The sequence below is a fragment of the Hippocampus zosterae genome, chromosome 2, assembly GCF_025434085.1.
Source record: "Hippocampus zosterae strain Florida chromosome 2, ASM2543408v3, whole genome shotgun sequence".
In the NCBI taxonomy this organism is placed as follows: domain Eukaryota; kingdom Metazoa; phylum Chordata; class Actinopteri; order Syngnathiformes; family Syngnathidae; genus Hippocampus; species Hippocampus zosterae.
In genome coordinates this window covers 33,437,341-33,453,538 of record NC_067452.1, presented here as the reverse complement: position 1 = coordinate 33,453,538, position 16,198 = coordinate 33,437,341, and the positions used below count along the sequence as shown (strand labels likewise).

Sequence of the window (16,198 nt, the reverse complement as noted above, 5' to 3'; positions counted from 1 at the left end):
GAAATTGTCCATATATAAATCGGGATGTATGGTATTGTATTGTATTGTATTGTATATTATATAACGATTTGCAGTAAATATTTTTATGAAAACATTTCTCGGTCACTAACATAAAACAACTAAATGGAGGCCAGTAGTTACGACGGTAAATGGGTGTGTCTTCTCCTCCGTACTCTGAGCGATTTGGAAAACTCGTGTTTCGAAACAGTAAACCGATGATTCTTGGATTTGGGAATTAACCCCGCCCACATCTTTTTTTCCGACTGCCCATCGCGGTACAAAACGAACCGACGCTTCCTGACAATTCCTCCTCTCAGCAACTCACCATTGTCGACACAAAGACGAGAAATTTAGAACCAGAATTTAAAATGAAACTAGCTTACTGGGATATTCGTGGGGTGAGTTCTATAATCTGCTAAACGTCATTGCATCATTACATAAATCCAAGAAGTGAGGGTTGTTTTTTTTTTGTTTGTTTTGGAGGGCTGGTGGTGTTTGCTTCTCCGCTTGTCTTTGTGCAGAAGTTAGCGTTGTGCAAGTGACGCAGTGGGCTTCGGACTCTTCAGCAAAGAAGGCTTGCGAATAGACTGAATGCGTGCAGTTTCTGTAGCTAATGCTAGTTTGCGTGACGGTCACAGACAGCACACAACTTTGTTCCGTCGCAAGGCATTCCCTTCAAATGTTTACTCTCGTGCACCTGAAGAACGTGCAATTGTTTCCACGTGTTGCTTGATTTTTGTTTATTAGTTTACTTCTCATGGTAGTGACGGACAAACGGAGATTTGATCATTAATTCGAGGTTCTTTTTCCATTATTACAGTAGTATGGAAGGTAAAAGATAACGTCGGTGCGGTCGATGACGTTGACTTGAAATAAGGTCAACTATTTTCAGTGGGCGACGCAGGTGTTGGTAATGACAGCAATTGGCTCGTGTGCAAAGTGAAAAACGACAGTTTTTAAAACCGTTTTTAATGTAAGCGATAGCGATATACCCTTTTAAAATAGTTCAGTTTTGTTAGTAAATTCGTGCGTTTGGAGTTGAATGTTTTGTTCGAATCCAGCGTTGCTTTCATTTTTGAATGATCACATGAAGTACTTTGTAAGTCACGTGTCCCATCTTGAGAAACCACGCGACTTTTCCCCTGCCTCCGAGGGTAATAATTAGCGATATATTGAACTACAAAAAAATTAAGACAAGTGTATTCTATATCACACTGTTTATACTCGTTGTTATACATGTAGTGATGAAACAAATTTAGAAAAAATAATGTACACCAATAACATTGAAATGTATTGAGTGAGTGGCCCACCTTAAAATTTTTATTTTGTGGTGAGCAAAAGTCAAGATCCAACACGTTTAAGGACAACTCAATGGGGTAAACCATGAAAAAAAAGAGAACGTTGGTTCATTTTTAAACGTATGTGCAGGATTAGGAAATACAAAGAGCTTTTGTTTGGGTCTGGTTCTCTTATCTATTCATTCAGCAGAGGGCTGAAGGGCAATTGTTGTGTAACCGTGGCATGGTAACCATTATAAACACTGCCTTGACAAGTGGACTAATACCTGGATTACTTCTCATTCATTCTCTGGACGAGAAAGATTCATTCTCAGTGCGCACCAGTACATTTGAAACAGAAAAAGACCAACACCTAAAGCAAACAATGTGTGATTGATATCCAGTTGGCCCAGCCTATCCGCTTGCTGCTGGAGTACACTGGGACGACCTATGAGGACAAGCTTTTTTGCTGCGGCGAAGGTAAAATAGACAAAAATCCACTTTTATGCTGTCATGTCACTTAATCAATTTCGCGGATGGTCAACTTCTTCACACGCTCGCAGCTCCCAACTATGACAAGAGCTGCTGGTTTGATGTGAAGCCCAACCTTGGCATGGACTTCCCCAATGTAAGTGATGACCAACAGCATGTTCATGATGACTGAAACCCTTTTATGATTTTTATTTGTTTAATCTTATTTATTTATTTGCAGCTACCCTACTTGGAGGATGGAGACAGGAAAATCGTGCAGAGCAATGCAATCATGAGATACATTGCTCGGAAGTACAACTTGTGTAAGTTTTCTGCACATGGATTAACCTTTTATTCATGATATGGGTGTTGTTGTTTTTATTTAATCATCCTTTCACGAGGACACTTTTCACTGTTTAGGGTAGTGGGTGAGATGCAAACATTTTATGCAGTACATGTACACCTGGTCGCCATTCAATCTAGAGAGCACACTCAAACAAAAACGACCGTTCCTTCTCACGTTCACACTTATAATTGAGACAATTTAGAGCAGTGGTTGTCAATGTGAGTGGCCTGTAGGCCTCTTTGAAAAATGGCTCACCTGTGACGGGACATGGTGATTTTTCTATAAATGTACAGTGTTGTGTCCAAGGACCGGCAACCCGAGGCCAAGGACTTGAGAAATTTTCCAAGGCCAGGGACCAAGGACTTTCCTCCGAGGCCGAGGACTGATTTTGAAACTGAGGCCTATCCGAGGACTTGTATAAAACAATGCTATCATACCACTTGGGAGGTCTTCATGATTTGCAACACCCCTCCATCATAACCCCTTGCACTCCTTTTTTTCCCGGCTAAAAACGCCTTACTATTCATGGTCCTTTTTTTCGGCTAAAAACGCCTTACATGGTCGCTTTTTTCGCCTAAAGACGCCCTACTATTTATGCTCCCTTTTTTTCCGGCTAAAAACGCCTTACTACACGTGGTCGTTTTTTTCCCCCCCCATCTAAAAACGCCTTACGAGACATGGTCTTTTTTTGGTCTAAAAACGCCTTACTATACATGGTCGGGTTTTTTTGGGCTCAAAACACCTTTCTATACATGGTAGTTTTTTTCGTCGAAAAACGCCTTACTATTCATGGTCGTTTTTTTTTTTTTTTTTTGGCTCAAAACACCTTTCTATACATGGTAGTTTTTTTCGTCGAAAAACGCCTTACTAGACGTGGTCATCCCCCCCCCCCCCCCCCCCCCATCTAAAAACGCCTTACGAGACATGGTCGTTTTTTGGGTAAAAATGCCTTACTATATACATGGTCGGGTTTTTTTTGTCTAAAAACGGATTACTATACATGGTTGTTTTTTTGGTGAAAAACGCTTTACGATACAAAAAACGACTTCAATAAGCCTTACTTATCATGTTGGTCAAAGAAAGAAGGGATATGGTTGCAACCTCTGGGGATTGAACACCCAACGGCTCGTTTGGAACATGGTTTCTCTCTCCGAGCCACACCACCACATAATTTCTTGTCTGTTTTGTGTTTTCTTCAATAAAGCTGCAAATGGTGGTTAAAGACGTGACCTTGTTGCAAACACTGGGAATCAAACACCCAACCGCTGGATTTGGGATTTCAGCTTTCTACAACTGAGCTAACCCACCACAATGAACGTTCGGGTTGTTTTGTGTTTTTCCTCAAATAAGTTGTACATTGTGTTTAAAGAGTAGACATTGTTGCAACAACCAGGGAATGAACACTCAACCTCTGGTGTGGCACTTCATCACTGTACTATTGAGTCAAAGCATCACATAGAGCAGTGGAGTTGTGTTTTTTATTAATCATGGTCGTTTTTTTCGTCCAAAAAGCCCTTACTATACATGGTCGTTTTTTTTTCGTCGAAAACCGCCTTACTATACACGGTTGGGTTTTTTTCGGCTAAAAACACCTTACTATAGGTGGTCGTTTTTTTGGGCTAAAAACGCCTTGGTATACATGTTTTTTTTTTTACGCCTTTTTAAATACTGTACACCACATAGTGATTGTGCAGCAATTTCAGTCTCTCGTCCCAAAGAGGAGGGGACTGTCTTCGTTTTGGTCAGTGCCGAAGAACCAATTGAATGACGACATAGGACATTCCACATGATGTGGCAGTCTTTTGCGTCGTCCTGCTCATCAAGTGTCCTTGAGGCCAGACGACCAATCATTATGACGCCCTACTTAGAATCGGCTTGCGACATGTCGACACTTGTGTAGTCCGTCGGTCATCCGTACTCTGAATCTGATCCCAGGTGGAGAGAATGAGGATGAGATAGTCCGTGTGGATATATTGGAGAACCAGGCCATGGACTTTCGGAATGGCTTTGTGAGGCTGTGTTACACCGATTTTGTGAGTATCAATTTCCAAGCGGACATTACGCAGGTCCCACGGTTCTAAATATTTTCCAATGATTTCAGGACAAGATGAAGCCAGAGTACTTGGAACAGCTGCCGGATCTACTCCGGCAGTTCTCCAAGTTCCTGGGAGACCGAAAATGGTTTGCTGGTGACAAGGTCTTTATTTATTTATTTATTTTCTGGCGGACAGAAAGTGGTCACGACTGGAGTAGCAATGGTGAAAATGACTTTTCTTTGTGACAGATTACTTTTGTAGACTTCATCATGTATGAGTTGTTGGACCAACACAGGATGTTTCATCCCACCTGTATGGATGAGTTTAAGAACCTCAGAGACCTTCTGCATCGCTTCGAGGTGAGGGGAAAGATCTTTCTCTCTATCTCCTTTTAGTTTGTGGTGACAGTGCATCACTTTTGTCTATCGCTGTGGCAGGCACTCGACAAGATTGCAGCCTACATGAAATCCAACAGATTCATCAAGACCCCCGTCAACAACAAGATGGCCAAATGGGGCAACAAGAAAGAGTAAAAATTCAAGTCGTCTCAACAATAAATAAAGTTCAAATATTCTGCTGTAAAATATGTTCAACATGGATTGTATCCACAAGATACTGTTTCGGAATGGTAAAAAGATCTAAGTCGGGCACTACGTTTACTTGCACTGTTAAAATTTGATTATTAAGCACATTAAAGTTGAACTTTTTCTCAGTTTGCAACTTTATTCACTTCGGAATAAAAGACTTGGTATCCATAAATTATTGCATCATTTTTTTTCTCCATAGACTAATTTAAAACAATGTTTCTAATCAATAAAAAAACAAATTTGCATCATAAATTATCTTAATGTGTACACTTTATCCCGAAAACAAAATGGGATATATGATTCATAACAAACTGATTAGGCCACAATTCACATCCTGATCAGTAGATGAAGATTAAGAATCGGGGGAGGGGTTGTTCACTAGTAGCGGGCATCATATGGATCTGATGGTTCGCTGGCAAGCTACAGGAAAAAAAGGATCAAATTAGTGTCCGTGTGTGTGTCTGTGTGGGTTTGTACGTAGGCCACTTACTGCAATAGCTGATTTAATAGCCTGAAGTTGGAAGAAGACTTTGGCTCCTTCTTCTGGACACACAGTCCTCATCTCATCCTTGCCCATCTGCAGCAGCATTTTCCCAGTCAGCACCCCGAGGCTGGCCACGGTGCTGCTCCAAATAAAGTGCGACATCATCGTCACGTGTCAAAAACACACACACACACACACATGCGCATCCAAAAACTTCTGAGTCAGGCCACTCACATTTTGGCGAAGCCTTTGTACTGCAGCCACGCTCTGACCTCTGCAGGTGAGGAGACCACGTCAAGAGTCGGGGGGCCGCGAGGTGGGCGCTATGCCAAGCGGAATAAAAGTGAATAAAACCAAATGGATATATGCAAACCTTCCTCAAAAAACAGCAATGCAAAATTACCATTTCCTCGACAGGCAAGCCACTCCTCAAAGGCTCCAGAACATTCTGAGGAACGTTGCCTTCCACCGCTCGATTGTTGCGCACAAGCCACCATTGCTTGGACCTCTGAACCACCTTTTGAAAGAGCAAAAAGTACCCGAATCAGGTGTACTCAAACTTTTTGGGTGCAAGAACACCTATCGTGATATGTCACAATCATCCATCCATCCGTTTTCCGGTCCGCAAGGAGAAGCGGGGGGTGCTGTATTCCCGCCATCTTTGGGCAGTAGGAGGGGGACACCCTAAATCCGTTGCCAGCCAATCGCAGGACACACAAAGACGAACAACCATCCATGCTCACATTCACACCTCGGGACGATTTAGAGTGTTCGATCAGCCTGCCATGCATGTTTTTGGATTGTGGGAGGAAACCGGAGAAAACCCACGCAGGCCCAGGGAGAACATGCAAACTCCACGCAGGGAGGCCGGAGCTGGAATTGAACCTAATACCTTTGCACTGTGAGGTCGACGCACGAACGACTGGCCCACCGGGCTGCCCTATTTCACAATCAGATCAGAGCTTCTTTTTTTTTTTAAAATCAGTCTAAGTGAGAGTAATCATCTCTCCTTTTATTATTTATAATTTTATCTGTGGTTTTATTGTTCTTGTTTTGATTGTAAAGTGTCCTTTAGTGTTTTGAAATGCGCTTCTAAATTAAATGTATTATTATTATTATTATTAGTTTTACTGGCAAACTGGTCACCATATATGTCATGATTCTGTTCGGGACCAACAGGTGGCACTGTAGGGCTCTCCCTGCAGCTGCACATTTGTTGGTCATTCTGTAATTATTGCTTTAAAACATAGGTGTCAAACTCAGGTCCTGGAGGGGCACTGTCCTGCGTGTTTTCCAAGTCTCCCTGTTGCAACACCTGATTCAAATGATCAGATCATCAGCAAGCTCTGTGGAAGCCTGACGTTGAACTTGTTCATTTGAATCAGGTGTGTTGCAACAGGGAGACTTGGAAAACATGCAGGACAGCGGCCCCCCAGGACCTGAGTTTGACCCCTATGCTTTAAAAGGACTCCCAGCCCGACCACTCATGGTCGGGTCAGTGTTTGTTTGTTTGTGTGTTGCTGTCACTGTTTCTGGTTTTTGCATCTGCCATGTTTTTTTTTTTTTTGCTGCTGTCAGGTTTGTTTCAGTCATGATTTTTGTTTGATACTTTGGACTTTGTTTTGGATTTAGTTTTCTCTGTTTTAATACAATTTGCCAAGTACACCCTGCTCCTCCCTCTTGCATGCTTTTTGGGGTCCACCACCACAGATTGAAGTGTTACAAAACATCAGTCCCAACGCCAACCACAGTTCCCATTATCTCACCTCAACCACTTCACCCTTCATCACAGTGAGCTCCCTGTTATTGCGAGCCATGAAGTCATAAACGACCCGCATGTGGTCGCGGCTTTCCTTGGTGTTGCCGTCGGGTCGTCCCGACGGGAAGCGCTGGCTGCTGCTCCTGCTCACTTGGCCGTTCTGATAAGGGAGTTGGGCGGGCTTGTGCGAGGGGGCAGGCGGCCGCCAGCCGTCGTAGAACTCTGGAATGTAAGGCGGGACGTCATCATCGGGCCATCGAGACCTGTGAGGGAGACAGAAAAGACTAAGGGCGGCAAAGAGGACAATAGTAGAACGCAAGGATAATAATTTGATCCATTGGGCATTAAACAAGAGTGTTAATGTCAAGACTTGAATGGAAAAAGCTGATGGGGGGGGGGGAGCATGACCATTTGTTTTTCTGTTTCCATGGCATCCGTTTCGTCACCTCCAGGTGATCTTGGAAGTGAACCGCTATATTTTCCATGTGTCAGCAAACGTCACCGCGTCAACTTTTGCCTCTCATATCAGCAGTCCACACCCCCGACATCAGGGTGTGTGTCATGGGATATCATATCAATAAGGTGGACTGTTAAGAAAGGGGTTCGCATAGAGTACCGGTACATTGAAGCAGAGAAAAAAATGCTGTGTTGCTACCTAGGGATGTTCCAGCTGTCTCCCAGAGACCTCCAGATCTGGTCCTCCTCCGGGCTGACCACCTGTCTGACCAACCGAAGGGAGGCCTCTGTCAGCAGTGGGGAAAGCACGGTCGGGGGCAGGTGGGCATGGTAGTGAGGCAGAATCTGTGCGGTAATCCAACAACAACAAGATTTTTTTTCTTGCAATGGGAAGATGATTTTAATCATGTATTCTTCATCGGAATACGATAGCTCTTAAACAACAGGCATTGCATTCCTTTTTTTCTTCGCAGCAGTATGTCAAGTTAATAAGAGTGAGCCAAGATATCATTTTGACTTTTAGACCGACATTTGAGAGGCTGTACTTGTTTTTTTTAACTTCAGTACTGGATTTGAAACACTACTTCAACTGTTACCAGAGTCGTGTTTAACCCTTGTTGCTCCAAATTAAAAAGGCCTTAAGTAACGCATTTTACAATTTTTGTAATGATGTATTTTGTGTTATAAAAACATTCTTTTTTTTTTTTCAAACACTCAAAATGTTCAGAGGCATCTGTGCTTTCCATACATATATCGTTTTTATTAGTTCTTTGGGATTTTTTATTCTTTATTTTTTGCAAAAGGGGAAAAAAACAAATTGTGTCTGGAGGTCCCAACCAAGCCCTACTAACAATCCCGACCGGACGTGTTCATGTAAAATGCATTGGTTTGAAGCCTCCTGCAAAAAGGCAAACTCATTTGCGATCCTCTGACGCCACCTAAAGTTGCAAAATTGGAAAGACCTCAACCCAACAATGTGGCATGCTTACGTCTGTCCAAGCGAAAACAAAGCGATTGACGTAAAAATCGCGTGAAATGCATCTATACACATTAGGTTTACGACGCATTCAAAAATATGAATTATAATGGGTCTCTATGGTGCAAAATATGTAAATTGTGAAGATTAAGGTATCAAAACGTTTTTTTATTATTGCTGCAATGCCTGAGAATTATCAGCCGGTGACGTCATGAAATTTAGGCCATTTTAGAACCCCTCCATAAGTTTCAGCTCTCTCGTGTTTTTCTGAATGCCTTTGCCTTTGATTCAAAGACATCATTTTACATTTATCGCAAGCGGTGCACTACGAGGGTTAAATAACTTAGTTCTACCTACGTACCGAGCGATAAGTGGACAGACGCATATATTGTGATGTGTTATGATGAAACACTCACTGTCGCTAAACTGCTGAAGAAGAAGTGGATGTAGTCCGAGGCGCTGGTGTTACGCAGTGAGCCATCCAGCAGGCCCTGTCACACACGCGCAGTCACGCACAGTCACGCGTCTTGTCCGTGCATTGCGGTCAGGGGAAATTTGCTTACTTACCAACAGATTGAATCCATATTTGATTTTCTGAAGACAGGAGATAAATTCTTGATCAGGGGGCAGACGGGCAGCTGGGGGCAAAGGAACTGATCAAGTTGCATACGCAAGTCTGCCTTACACGTAAAACTGAGAAGGGATTAAACTTTACATGGGCTTCTCGGGTCCTTCTTTTTGACAAACACGCCTTTCTTTTTGCGTTTGTCAACCGGCAGAGAGGTCGCGGTCGTCGCAGTGAGCACCTTGTCCATGAAGATCTCCAGATCATTCAAAACATGGTTGAATATTTCCTGCGGGAACGGAATACAAGCCAGTGAAATCCTTGCGCACCGGCGAGCGGTGTGGCATGTACACCCGTGCTCAAAAGTTGACATGCAGTCATCATGGGGCATGAATGGCATATTCATTGACCGCTTGGACATCACAATCTTAAATCCTGATGCAATTTAGTCTGGATCCACACAGGGTTAACATTGGTGAGGATCGCTTCCTTTTTTTTTTGTACATTATGCCACCATAAAGGAACGGCTGCGCGCCTTTGCGCATTCTGCGGGTTAGCTATGTTAGCCACTCACTCCTGCAATAAATTTCTTTTTTCTTTCTTTCTTTCTTCTTTTCACAAAGGCAGAATATGAAACCTGAGATTGTTAGTGGCATCTAAATTATGGCAATACTTGACGATGCCATATGACATTTTTATAGCATAATAGATCAGAAAACAGGTCGCAAATGAACAGTTGCGATTTGCAGCACACGCGACACGTCACAGTTGTAGGAGACTGGACTGTCTCAGAATTGTTTGTTATTTATTCCTTTGTTGTATGTTCACAAACCCCGCCATAGATTTTATTTTGTGATTTCCTCGCTTGATTTTCTGTTTCGGTGCATTATGTTTACTTTTCTTAAAGTCTTTGAAGTAATCATTAATTTACGGGTTTTTTCGGAGGCGGTCTTTGAACGCCTCTCGAGTGGAATAAGAAGAGAAGGCACGGAGACAGAGAAGGACGTACCTGTATTTCTTAAGACTGTAAAAAGCATGAATAAAGTACAATATATGTTTTAAAAGCCAACACCGCAGCTCTCCTTTTTCGGAGCTGCAACACAGTGATTATGTGAACTCGTCGATGTCATTATTTTTATACTTAAATTGGCTCAAACCGTTTTTTCAGGAATCGGACGCGATTGATATTTGCACTACTAATATTCGTACGGGCTGTCACATTGAATGAAGGAAAATGAATTATGAGTCATAAAGATTCAAAGGAATTATCACTCGTGTAAGCAGATTTTCATCACCAAGCTCCTGAATTTGTCACTGGTCAATTAGTGTCCAGATGAATGAGTGTATGTAAACTTGCGAACACGTCAGCATCTGCGGTGTATTGTATTGTATTGCTTCTCATGGGAGCTCTGACCGTGTTCCTCTCAACATCTGTCAGTTCGGCAACCTCTGGAGGGCCACGGGGTCCGTCGAGATCACGATGCTGCTTGGCTTCCTCTTGTGGGGCGTAAAAACGAGGGGGAGGAGGAATGTCTAGGAATTGAGCAGATTTCATCTCATGAGAAAATAAGATCATACAATGCCTGGCAATGACATGTACTGTGCCGCTCCAAGTACTATACAATACAATGTTCAAAAAGTATTTTGTAGTGTTTGAATGCATCACATGGAATGAATCCCAATTTTTAAAAAACACAATGAAAATCCATGTGATACCCTGGATATCCAGCATAGGCTAAATGTGCTAATATGCATTTCGGCGCACTAGTACAATGAGTTGACGTATTGTTGTTAGCTTACCGGTAAGTTATATTATTAATTATGTTTGAGCATCATATTATTTCATGTTAAGCATACCTAAATTATATTCTGTTCTTTAATAATTGCTTAGACATTTTTTATGTTGATAGGTTCTGATTGGCTGTTAAAGTAAAAGAAGCAGGAAGTGATTTTAGTTACGGGGGTTGTGTTCTTGGACATGCTGCGGTACAGACTCCCCTGCCCCCTCCTTTTATTAAACTGCATTGAAGGATTCGTTCTTTCCATCTGTCATTCATAAAGAAGAGCCATCCACTGAAAAAACTGAACCCCTCAACTTACACTGTTAATATCAATGTCACAAGAGAGGCAAAACTCTGCATTAATCGGCATCTGTGTGCTGCTACTATGGAAAGTTGTTTAAGCCGGTTCAGCACGCTAGTAGAACAGCTGTCTTACTTGAAAGGTTTTTTATGGCCTTATTGTACCCAATTAAAACTGACTATTAAATTACTGTGCTAAACTATAGGAACGCCACAAGGTCCAACTAGTTAAGCATGTGTTACACACTAGTAGCCTCATGCACCAAAAATAACCACACGTACTTTTTCCTCATTAGTAACAAAGTTGTCTAAGGTGAGTAATCCAAAGGGGACCTACTAGTAAGAAGAAATTTCAATCAGATGAGGGGGTAAAAAAAAAATGTTCAAACAACTTTCCATACCAACACATACATATTATATTGTCGAATGAATACAGTACCTCTATGATTTTGTCGATCAAATCGGAACATGAGAATTTTTCTGAAAGCAGAATGGATTATTTGAATTGTCCTTTAAGTCGGCTTACCAGGTTCTCTCTGGGCCCACTGTGGTAGGGGCCTCTCTGGCGGTGGCAGGGGCCTCTCCGGAGGTGGCAGGGGTCTTTCTCTCTGTTCGTCACGAGGTGCAGCCTGAATGGAACTTCCTAAAGTATGAAGAAGTCAAAAGTGGAGTCGCAGAGAACATTCACACGCGGTGGCCACAACTTTAGGTACACTGAAACAATGTCATGATATCCAGTACAAATGCTGCATCCCTAAATATCTGCCATGTTGCTCTTAAATGCCGGGTTGCGACGCAGACAAACATCCAACATCCTGTCCTTATGTGGCAGGATTTTCGGCAGTGACAGTGACATCACCATGACGGAGAAGACTAGAAATAAGTACCGGTAACTCACTTTAAGATGTCATTGTGTCCCAATACACAAAGATTCACCCGGATCAGTGAATGGAAAAAAGCTCTGCGCTACCCCACAAATTACAACTACAGTACATTCAGCGTACTGTAGTACTGAGTTGACTGCTAAAATTGCAACAACAACAAAAAAAAGACAGAAAAAATGCTAAGCTAACCATGTTCTCTGTCAGTCCAGTGTGGGAAAGGCCGCTCCAGCGGCAGTGGTGAGTTTCTTTCTTGCACGGCACGAGGTCCAGCTTGCTGGAAGCTTCCAGGACCTTGACGGCCGACGAGGTTCTCAAGGTTACTCCTGCAAAACGGGAAGGAGTAAAACGAACATCATTTGCATTCTGTACTTTGCATCTGGATGGGGCTACTGTACCTCATGACTGGCTGCTCTCTGCGTGGTTCCACAGGACCGCCGTCACTTTGGACAAGTTTATCTAGGTCAATCTTGAGGAGGTCTGCCTGTAAAAAAAAAAAAAAAAAAAACGAAAATGTACTGTAGCTTACAAAGCTTTCGGAGACAACGGATACGCATAAATCCTTCAATCTTAAGTACTCGAATCTTGGATTAGCTCCCTCGGCAAGCAGAACAAGGTAAGATTGTTTCTGATCTGGGAAGTAATTGAGGTTTTAAGATGTTAGATGACAACACATGGTGCCTCATGGTGCAAGGCTGAAAATAAAATGAGGCACCCACTGGGAAAATTATTCATACTGTTCAACAACGCTCACGGCTGAGGACTCACCCCAGCCTCCTCACACTGGAAAATGAAGACCTGGAGGAAGCGCTTGCTGCGTTCCCTTGCGGTGATCAACAGCAGGGAGTCGTAAGGGAAGATGTCCAACACAGCTTTGGTCTGCTGGATGCTGATCAGCGGTAGGGCCTCCAGCTCTGCCTTTAAGCCAAGAGAAGCAGGACATACCGTGTATGTCATAGTAGAAGACACACTGCAGAGGTGAACATGGAGATGCGCAACATGCTCTGAAAACTTGCAAGGGAAGGATACACTCTCATTTGTTATCTCTTTTTTCTGATGGTTTCGTTCCATCTTCGTGCTGCACCTTCACCTCAATATTATAATACGACTAGCGTATGAATTTTAAAAAGTTGCGGGTGCTGCGACTCTAACGGGGTTACTAACTTGGCTCTCTGTGTCAAGGAGCAGCAAGTAGCCTCCTTGAGCCTCCAAGATCATCTCTTGAGGCCACAGGCGACCTTTGGCGTTCAGCCTCTTGAGTTTGGTCACGCAGTCGTCCACGGTGGTTAGCTGCTGGCCGTCCAGCTCGCATGTGAGCAGGTGCTGGGGGGGGGGGGGGGGGTCAGAGGGTGAGGTGGTGAGTTTGGGCGGATTTCCAAGCCCCACGTTAGTGCGCAACGTCATTGACTTTACCTCCACTCTGACGTTAAGGTTGTTGGGCTGCTTGCTCAGCACCTCCGAGTACTCCTTTCTTTGCACTTGACACAACAGTTTGAGGTTACAAGATGTGCCAATATTAGATTTGGACAACATTTATTCAATGTCGTTGAAATTTACCTTAAGGTCCATGTTACGCTCTTAGCCCATATTCACAATTCAGACAATTCAGCGCGCCAGTAGAATGACTGTCTTACTAGTTGAGTTTTTCCTATTACTGATTTTCACTGCTGTATGTCATTTCTGCAGACTGGTAGGGCAACATGTTCTCCGCACTATATAAGGCACACCTAAAAGCATTTGATTTTCTGAAAAGCCGACCGTGCGCCTTATAATCGGATGGGCCTTATATATGGATCAATATTCTGATTTCTTGGACGGAGTATTTTTAATATTCTGTCAAATGTTTCATTACAGCTCCAGCGGCTATGCAAGCTTACTAGTAGGGACACAAGGGCACAAAGACTATCCACGAGTAACATTTCCTCTGATGTTTCTGTAAACTGGTACGACAACTACATGCTCCTTGTCGGCAAAACCCTGCACTACAAATAGTGCTAGATTTTGACAAATTGAATTTTAGAATGATACCAACAGTATGTTTCAACAAGTGTACAGTTTTCCTGGTTTGTAACACTATTATGCCAAATGGTGCCCTTCTCGTGAGAACAAAGCACATAGTAGTACATGGACCTTAAGGTGAAAAAAGTGGTACTAAGTGGGGGGGAAACGGACTGTTAAGAGGCAGTCATTCCACTGGTGCGTTATCTTGTTTAAAGAAGGACAATGTTCATTGCTCTTTAGATGGATAAGAAGGATTTCTTAGAAATTGTGTTTTGTCATGTGTCACATACTGTATATGGACTTGGGAGTCAGTCTGGACACATTTCTCTGAGACCTCGGCGGTGAGGATCCCCTGGAATTATCTTGCTGGAAAGCCCACCTCGAGTGAGGGAGCTCTTCCGGTGGGAAACCCCTGAAACACAATTTAAGATCTTATATTGAACGCCATGGACATGTGCGGCAAAGTTTGTTTGTTTGTTTTTGTGTGTTTTAAAGGAAAAAGTGATTCCCGTAATATAGGGATTCCTAACTACAATACTATAACAAACACAAAGAGCCATTTTCTCCCTTCAATTTCATTCCAATAACACAAACGTTGATAAGAAAATACTGCTGATATCCTAATTTAACAATTTTCTTACCCCAGCGACTACTTACTGGGAGTTTCGAAAGATATTCCACTGCATTGTCACTTGCGGAGATAGCATTTCATCACTTTGGCACTTACGTACACTTGTCACAATATTTTATTTTTGGGGCTTTTGTTTTTGCACTAAATCCTCTTGATATAATCGAAAATGATGTCTTGCCTGCAATGATCTTTCAAGGTTTGCACTGAAAATCGAATACGGTACACTCGTCAACGCGTTACGGTGTGTAGCTGTTATCAGAAGCTAATGCTATAACACTTCTAGTTAATGATAATCTGTGCTAACACGGTTGCTTTGCTTACCTCATGACTTTGACATGACAGTGCCTCGGCCACTGGCAAGCCAAGGATATTTTGTCGAGGAAAAAAGTGTGGGGGTGATTATGTTATTTAGTCAGACTGTTTCGTTAATAGTGGTGCAGACGTTCTGAACGGGTCGCTCACATTTTCACGAATGGGAAAAGAACTCAAATCAGGTTTTAATCAGTATCGAACAGCTGAGAAGGTGGTCAGACACTCCGGACAAAGAACTATGTACATACAAACACCTAAGAGTTATTTTTGAGTTCCCACCCATCCAACCTTAAAATTAAATCATACAAATTTACATCCATGAACACTTACCGTGGGGAATACGAAAACGGACGAGAGTTTCCCAACATTTTCTATCTTCTTCTCTGTTGTAGTTTTCCAAGTCAATTCATAAATGGCATTTCCATGCCAAACCTAGAAAGGAACACATTTACAGTGTGTCAAGATATGATGTATTGTATTAAATATCACAAGTACACTTTAAATCAACATGCGGGTTAATTATAAACTCTCTGATGAATGGCTGTGTTTACCTATTTGGACATGTTAAAACAAAAGAAAAAAAATGTTTTTTAAATCCGGTTAATGAGTTACAGGATCGATGGTAAACTTCACTCATGCATAAACCTATAAAATTAAAATAAGAACACATGATTTCTTACTGTATAGATTTATTACATAAGGTCAAATGTGGCGACTCCTAATGAGACAAGCTGAAAGGAAAAAAAAGCCATAAGGACAAATCGAAGTTGCTTAATATTTTTTTTATAGATCATCATCTTTCGAATGACTGTAGCACAGCATAAAGTAAAGGCATTATTAATGAAATCAGTCTTAACTTTTGTCAATTTGTTTTGGAGCCACAAATCTACATGGCATAAACAAACATTATTGAAAGACATCATGAAGACTCACGGGAGATTTAAATGTTTGAAATCACATTACAATTGCTGGTATTTTACTACCTGTCAGCTTTTCTCCAGTGGCATTATTCCATAGTAGAGAATGCGTCGTCCTCAAACGGCGTAAACGCAAACGATTCCCATCACTTCCTGCTTGTACTTGTTGTGATCAAAGATCAGCAGGCTTGGCCACTTGTCAGAGGTGGAATACTATTTCAAGTGTTCGTTATGAGTCCAAAGGTTTCCAAACACTGATGGTTTCCTTGCAAACGTTCAACCGTTGCCAAGACTTCAGAAAACACTCATCATTGCATAATTATTTGATCGTGTGTAAACATAACATGGCTATGTCAAAGTGTCAAAGTGCCTTACGCCTGGAAAAAGGACATCCCAAAATAAATAAAATCAGTCAGAC

At 42.3% G+C, this 16,198-nt stretch overlaps 2 protein-coding genes across 3 annotated transcripts; one reads left to right on the top strand and one right to left on the bottom strand.

The window, feature by feature from the left end:
* Window positions 1-230: 230 nt before the first annotated feature.
* LOC127595702 (glutathione S-transferase Mu 3-like) lies at window positions 231-4,842 on the top strand. The gene is made up of 9 exons (XM_052057408.1): window positions 231-398; window positions 1,682-1,757; window positions 1,841-1,905; window positions 1,990-2,071; window positions 4,030-4,127; window positions 4,196-4,291; window positions 4,379-4,489; window positions 4,568-4,689; window positions 4,753-4,842. Exons 1-8 carry the CDS (start codon window positions 369-371, stop codon window positions 4,661-4,663), a joined length of 654 nt encoding a protein of 217 aa, XP_051913368.1. The 5' UTR covers window positions 231-368; the 3' UTR covers window positions 4,664-4,689; window positions 4,753-4,842.
* Window positions 4,652-16,087, bottom strand: eps8l3b (EPS8-like 3b). Of its 2 annotated transcripts, XM_052057357.1 has the most exons (19): window positions 15,847-16,087; window positions 15,194-15,295; window positions 14,211-14,332; window positions 13,333-13,397; window positions 13,084-13,242; window positions 12,688-12,837; window positions 12,318-12,403; window positions 12,112-12,245; window positions 11,565-11,681; window positions 10,372-10,490; window positions 9,108-9,246; window positions 8,960-9,030; window positions 8,809-8,883; window positions 7,616-7,761; window positions 6,968-7,223; window positions 5,605-5,718; window positions 5,436-5,524; window positions 5,208-5,340; window positions 4,652-5,137 (listed from the first exon to the last, which is right to left on the bottom strand). In XM_052057357.1, the coding sequence occupies exons 2-19, from the start codon at window positions 15,229-15,231 to the stop codon at window positions 5,096-5,098; spliced, it is 2,055 nt and encodes a 684-aa protein (XP_051913317.1). In that variant the 5' UTR covers window positions 15,232-15,295; window positions 15,847-16,087; the 3' UTR covers window positions 4,652-5,095. The 2 variants fall into 2 exon arrangements, with proteins under 2 accessions (XP_051913317.1, XP_051913318.1); XM_052057358.1 differs by lacking the exons at window positions 15,194-15,295; window positions 15,847-16,087 and adding an exon at window positions 14,873-15,036.
* Window positions 16,088-16,198: the final 111 nt, after the last annotated feature.

Bases quoted from the DNA above. Each gene is read 5' to 3' on its own strand.
- LOC127595702 (XM_052057408.1), top strand. From the start codon at position 369: ATGAAACTAGCTTACTGGGATATTCGTGGG. The intron at 399-1,681 runs GTGAGTTCTATA...ATTGATATCCAG, and splicing joins CTTACTGGGATATTCGTGGG to TTGGCCCAGCCTATCCGCTT. The intron at 1,906-1,989 runs GTAAGTGATGAC...ATTTATTTGCAG, and splicing joins TTGGCATGGACTTCCCCAAT to CTACCCTACTTGGAGGATGG.
- eps8l3b (XM_052057357.1), bottom strand. From the start codon at position 15,231: ATGTTGGGAAACTCTCGTCCGTTTTCGTATTCCCCACG. The intron at 5,719-6,967 runs GTGAGATAATGG...CTCTTTCAAAAG, and splicing joins TGAAGGGTGAAGTGGTTGAG to GTGGTTCAGAGGTCCAAGCA. The intron at 5,341-5,435 runs GTGAGTGGCCTG...TATTTGGAGCAG, and splicing joins TACAAAGGCTTCGCCAAAAT to CACCGTGGCCAGCCTCGGGG.